The 6,000-nt window shown below is 40.6% G+C and overlaps 1 protein-coding gene across 2 annotated transcripts; it reads right to left on the bottom strand.

The window, feature by feature from the left end:
• Nucleotides 1-1,443, bottom strand: LOC146575101 (uncharacterized). Of its 2 annotated transcripts, none has more exons than XM_085275288.1 (3): nt 1,285-1,443; nt 223-520; nt 1-128 (listed from the first exon to the last, which is right to left on the bottom strand). In XM_085275288.1, exons 1-3 carry the CDS (start codon nt 1,291-1,293, stop codon nt 10-12), a joined length of 426 nt encoding a protein of 141 aa, XP_085131414.1. In that variant the 5' UTR covers nt 1,294-1,443; the 3' UTR covers nt 1-9. The 2 variants fall into 2 exon arrangements, with proteins under 2 accessions (XP_085131414.1, XP_085131412.1); XM_085275286.1 differs by having other exon boundaries at nt 223-501.
• Nucleotides 1,444-6,000: the final 4,557 nt, after the last annotated feature.

The following is a 6,000-nucleotide window of genomic DNA, read 5'->3' as shown; positions in this document are numbered from 1 at the left end:
TGTCTGTTATCAACAACATTTAATACAAGCTGAGAACAGCAACAGAGACGCAAACACAGCGACAGAGAATCCAGAAGCAAATACAGAAACGATCACACCGACTCCATCGCAGGACTCGAACAGCTGATCTGAAACACATTACAGAAGCCTGCTGTTACAAAGATAGTTTGTAAACACACTAATTATAACCTTTAGCTATCAAATCAGAGTCTGTGGCCTCACCTGGAACGTGGATCTCTTCTTCAGTCACATGGCCGATCTCCTCCTGTGTGGCTACACAGTGGAAGATGTTGGTGTTTGTCCTGGTCACCGTGGTGAGGAGGGTGATGTCATAGCGGCCGTCTCTGTGTGACACCTGTGGCTGCTCAGCAGGAAGGATGTTTCCATGGCTGTCCCTCCACTCCACTCTAGGCTTCGGAGACGCACCTCTGACCTCACACCTCAGCTGCACCCTGTACTCCGTGATGTTCAGGATCCCAACAAACGGCTTCGGAGCTGCACCTGTGAACACAGCATGAAGCTACAGCACAAGGAGGGTGATGTTTCAGCATTCAGGTGAATTTTAAGGTGGTTTCTGGTTTAGTGACCTCCCAGTGGCATTAGCCTTCAGCTCACACTGAGGTGGTTTGGCACAGTGTTGAGTGATGGTAATGAGAATGTCACAGACTGAAAAGGATGAAGAGTCCACTCAGAGACCAGCTGCTGTGTTTGAGCTTGCTGTGACGAGCCGACGTGCCTGAACTCCTTCTGCTGTCATCACGATTACAAACAGCAGCACTGGAAGATAATCTGTCACTCTCCTCCCTCTGCAGAGTAGAAGGCTGTTAAACTAAAGTGTGCTGAGCAGGACCTGCAACATCTTCATTGACCTGCGATTTGTCCAATGATTTCTTCTGTGTTTAATACCAGAAGACCAATTCTTAGTGATATCTAGTAGAAAGAAATGTCTTTGTTAAGTTTTCACACCAACATCGTGGTGATTTGAGAACTGAATTTGTTTGAAGCAGTAATTACGTCTCCTTCATTGTTGTTTAGTTGATATTTCAGTTTCTCTTCATCCCTGTGACGGGACAGCTCGGACCGCAGTGAGGAAACACTCAACACTTGTATCTTTAAATCTAGTTGTTGTCTACCTCATCACTGACAGTTCTGAACCATCTAAAGATGAGTGGGGAAAACGAATCCACACCAACATTAAAGGGATAATTCACCATTTTTGGATACATCTCGCTGCTGTGTTAAATCAGTAGAAGAGCTTTACTGTCTCAGCATTAGTGTTCTTACCGTTTTCATGTCCTGTTGTTACTGCAGTCACAGTCAGAAGAAAGAGACACAAAAATAAAAGCTGCAGAGTTTTTGTCTTAAAAACAGAAGAAAACATGACGCGGAGTAAAAACGTTCCTCTGTGCTGCGTCGATCACGCTACTGACGCTCAGCAGCGGATACTCTGGTCGAGTAAGTTTAGGAAACAAGCTTCAGTCACGAGTGGGAGGAGCGTGTGTGTGTGTGTGTGTGTGTGTGTGTGTGTGTGTGTTAGTTCTGTTAAGCTTTGCATAAAAAACATCAACATGTTCAACAATCCAGGTTATTAATGAGTGCATAACGACATAAATGCAAACTCATGAGTGAGAACTTCAGCGCTCACACTTACAAGCATAAAGTGTTTAATATTAAACGTCAGTAAGAAGAAAACAGACATGTTTCAGCGCCGGTCCTTCCTCAGAGTGTCATGAAACATGTGAACACACGTCCTGGCTCCAGCTCTCGCTGTAAAAACCACAGATTACAGATTAAAGCCTTCGAGGTCTGAACTCGTTTCTCTCCTGTTGACTCTGAGCTGTTTCAGTCTTCCTGACCTGGAAGCTACAGCGTGAACGACACCATGAACCTGTATTAGGAGGCACGATCTGTGGCTTTCAGTGTTATGAAGGAGGTTCCCTTTTCACTGGTGCACATCACCAACATACACTGAAGCCCTAACCTGGGGCAGGCTGGACGAGATCCAGAGATTATAGAGATCACAACAGCTTACTGTGAAATCCTAGAAGGAGGGTCCAAAGACTTTCCTGAAGAGCATCAATTTAAAAAAAAAGAATATTTTCAGACCTGCTTTTCTCCTGTTAGCTGAAATTCTGTCTTCAGGCTAAACTGTATCACCAACACAGCAGCTCTTTTCCAGTTTTACTGACCAAAGCACTCAAAGCTCACACTCTGCTGCTTTTAACTTGTAATATAAATAACAGGAAAACCTTCATTTATCCCATATTTAGGAAATTTATTTATTTTGTTTATTTTTTTTTATCTCTTCATATTTTTCTGAAGTCATAGTTTTACTTGCTGTGTAAAATCAGTCGCTCTGCTATCAGTAGACCTGTCCGTGTCTGTGATTGGTCAGAGATTGTTAGTGACACTTCTTAACACACTTCTCTTTGATAAGTATTCAAATGTGACAGCAGAAACTGAGACTCATCAGTCCAGGCAACATTGTTGCAGCTTTCTATTGTCCAGTTTTGGTGAGTGTGTGTGTGCAGTCTCAGTTTCCTGTTCTTAGCTGACAGGGTGGCACTTAGTCTGGTCTTTAGCTGCTGTGGCCCAGCTTCTTCAAGTAGATGCTCTTCTGCACACTTTGGTTGTAACAATAGGTTATTTTACTTCTTGTTGCCTTCCTAGCAGAGAAAGTTGCATAAATATTTTTTCTTCCTTATTCCGATGCTAGCTGTGAAATTCAGCAGGTTGTCTTGACCATGCACATGCTTGACTGCATTGAGCTCCATGAAATGTAATTGGCTGAAATTTGCATTAACACATAGTTGAGGAGGTGTACCTAATAAAGTGGCCAGCAAGTGCACACTTTGTGTGAGGTTCAACAAGATTTCTTTAAAATTCAAAACTGTTCAGTAAAAATGTAAAAACTGTAATTTTGCCTGCCTCCAGGTTTGACGCTATAATACTTTAAAAAAATAAATAACTGTCTGTGCAGTGAGTTGAAAGTGAATGATTCATCTATAGCAGGAGTGTGGAGTAAGTACCACAGGATGGCGCACTTTAACTGTGTATGGTAAGGTCATGGATTGTAGTGATTCAGACAAAAAACGAGATGGCAAATGGACTGATTCTTCTATGGGACTTTTCTACTCTCAAACGCAACACAAGCACTGTCTTCTATGCTGCTAAGTGCCTACTAACTACCATTTACACTCTGATGGATGCTAATTGATGCATCGGAGAGCAACTTGGGTTCATATGTTGCTCATATATCTGGCGTGCAGACTGGGGGGAACCACCAACCTTCTGATCAGTAGATGACCTGCTCTACGTCCTGAGCCACAGCCGCCCCAGCAGTGAAAGTTCCTCCAGCGTTTACTGTTATCTCAACTGTCGGTCACGAAACGGACTCACACTAATTTGTGGTAAAACAACAAACAAACTACTAATTAAACTGAACTGATTAAAGATGGGCAGCTACTCTAAACCAAAACTAGCCTCAAAGTTACATCAGTTTAAGAAAAAAACATTTCATTTTCTCTCACAAAGAAAATAAAAGAAATTATTGGCCTGTCTGGAGGCCTTATACCACTTAAAGATGTCTTTCTTTTCCTTGAGTATGAACTCCAAATTCAGTGAAGATGTCTTTACAGCTGATCAAACTGCTGGGAGTATTGTGCCAAAGATGGTTCATTTTAGTTCTTAACCAGCTCCACATCAGCCTGATTTTGTCATTTTTAAAATGAAAAAATAATACTGTTACTTTTTTAAATCTTTCTATTAAATTCGTGTCATCCTTTTCCTGTCTGTCCTTTTGTTTCTGCGATGTTCCACATTTGATGTTGACGTTATTTTTGTTGTTACCCAGCAGTTTGTAATAAAGGTCGTTCAGTGTGACGGGAGATTAAATTTAACATCCATCACTTTTTCTGTTTCTCTCTGTGATGATGGCAGATTAACAACAGTTAAAATGTTCCTCTAAGGATTTCCTCACTTTGCTGTACAACGCGCTGTTTGTTTGTTTTTACTTTTGCTGCTTCACACAGCATCACAGCTCAGTGCTCCATCTACAGGTGCATCCACAAGAAGCTGAAGGTGACGAGCAAACAGATGTAATGATGGACAGTGCAATTTGAAGATAATATGGTTTCACTAATAAACATTACTTCTGCACAAAACAAACGTACAACACAGAGCAATTATTTAGAAAAGTATCTTTATTGAAAAAGGTGCAAAAGATGCACATTCTATTTACGAAAATATACAAGAAATGTGGTTTAGAAAAAAAAACATTTAAAAAAATAAACTTGTCACAATCATATATGAGCGACTGTTTATGCACAAATTCATTTTTCAGTAAAATGACAAAAACTGTCATTATGAATTCTTTTACATGTTAATATGATGCTGTTATGATAGTTTTCAAACACTGATCAAAAAGATAAAAAATAGAATAAAATTTGAGAATGAAATCAAGGTTTAGGCTACGTCCACACGTACCCGGGTATTTTTGAAAACGCATTTTTCTATGCGTTTGCACCTTTCGTCCACACGTAAACGGCGTTTTCGGTCACTGAAAATGGAGATTTCTAAAAACGCCTGTCAGGGTGGATATTTTCAAAAACTGAGTTTTTGCGTTTACGTGTGGACGAGGAAAACGGAGAAAACGCAGCGTCAAAGATGTGCGCCTTTTTTGACGTCACACTGTGCGCCACGTTATTGTTTTGGTGAAATGAATTTCTACAATACTGTTAATTCTACTCTCTGCAGTGTTTAAATGCTTACATACACACACAGTTACTGTCCCTCCACACATACGACTCTGTTCTGCTTCTATGCCCCAGCTTTGTTTACTATTTCCCACCGAGGCTTCTAGACTTCTGTTGGCCAACAACATCTACACAGTTAGGAATATAGCGCCACCTGTTGCTTTGACATGTTCTTAGCAGCGTTTTCCTTCATTTCTGCCTTTATGTGTGGACGGGATCATTTTTTTAAAACGAAAACGGAAAATCTCCATTTTCAAAAATACCCGTGTACGTGTGGACGCAGCCTTATAGACTTGAAAAACAAACTGACATATTTCCAAGCAGAAAACACTTTCATTCTGAAAAGTCATAGAAGCCGACTGGCTGAACAGCGCCTTTAAAAATATTTACTGTACAACAATTTTTACATGGCGTAATTTACATGACAGACACACACAATGTTATGAGCAGAAGCACAAGAAAAAGTGAATAGCTCAATACAAGTGCAATGTAAACAAAACCCACAAACATTATTACATTTAAACAGTACAACTCTCTATAAAAATAGCATGTAATTACCGTATTTTTGGGACCATAAGGAGAACTGGATTATAAGGCGTATTAAGCGAAACAAAAACAGTCAGATACATCAAACTTCACTCATCTCATTAACAGGCCAATCACATCCCTTTTACTGTGATTGTGATTGGCCTGTTCAGCACTTTGAATTCCAACAGCTACTTTTTCACTGCAACTTTTGTAATGTTCAGCCAGAGAACAACAATCAGTATCCTGTCAAAGTAAGGAATAAAAATCATAGACTTAATATAAAGCCTCACAAATATCTTCAAACTCTAGGAGGCTGTGTTACGACCCGGCTCAAAAGTCGCAACATAAAAAAGGAGATGAATACCAGAGTGTTAGTCAGAAGAGGTTTTATCTTAAAATGGCATAGCAGGTTGGCTAAAATAGCTGGTACCACCAAGGCAAAGACTAGTGAGCTCTTCAGGAAGCTTGCCTCAGGTATGCTTTTATCCACACCTGACTAGGTGTGGCCAATTAGCACCAGCTGACCACACTGAGCAGATCAGAGGCTGCAGAGGGAGGTAACACCTCCCTTAAAAGGGTTCCTCTAGGACCCCTAAATTTATTAAAACCCCTCTGAAGCCTTCAGGTCCTTGACCCACAAACCTGGAATAAAAGTAAAAGCTAACAGAAGCACAGTGTTCACATTAACACAAAACCAAAAGTGGCAACAAATAACCAC

The sequence above is a fragment of the Mchenga conophoros genome, linkage group LG5 (genome assembly GCF_057382185.1).
Source record: "Mchenga conophoros isolate Kocher_MC1m ecotype Shallow Benthic linkage group LG5, M_conophoros_male_GT1.1, whole genome shotgun sequence".
In the NCBI taxonomy this organism is placed as follows: Eukaryota; Metazoa; Chordata; class Actinopteri; order Cichliformes; family Cichlidae; genus Mchenga; species Mchenga conophoros.
Note: the sequence above shows the minus strand (reverse complement) of the source record. Positions and strands in the feature narration are given on the sequence as shown.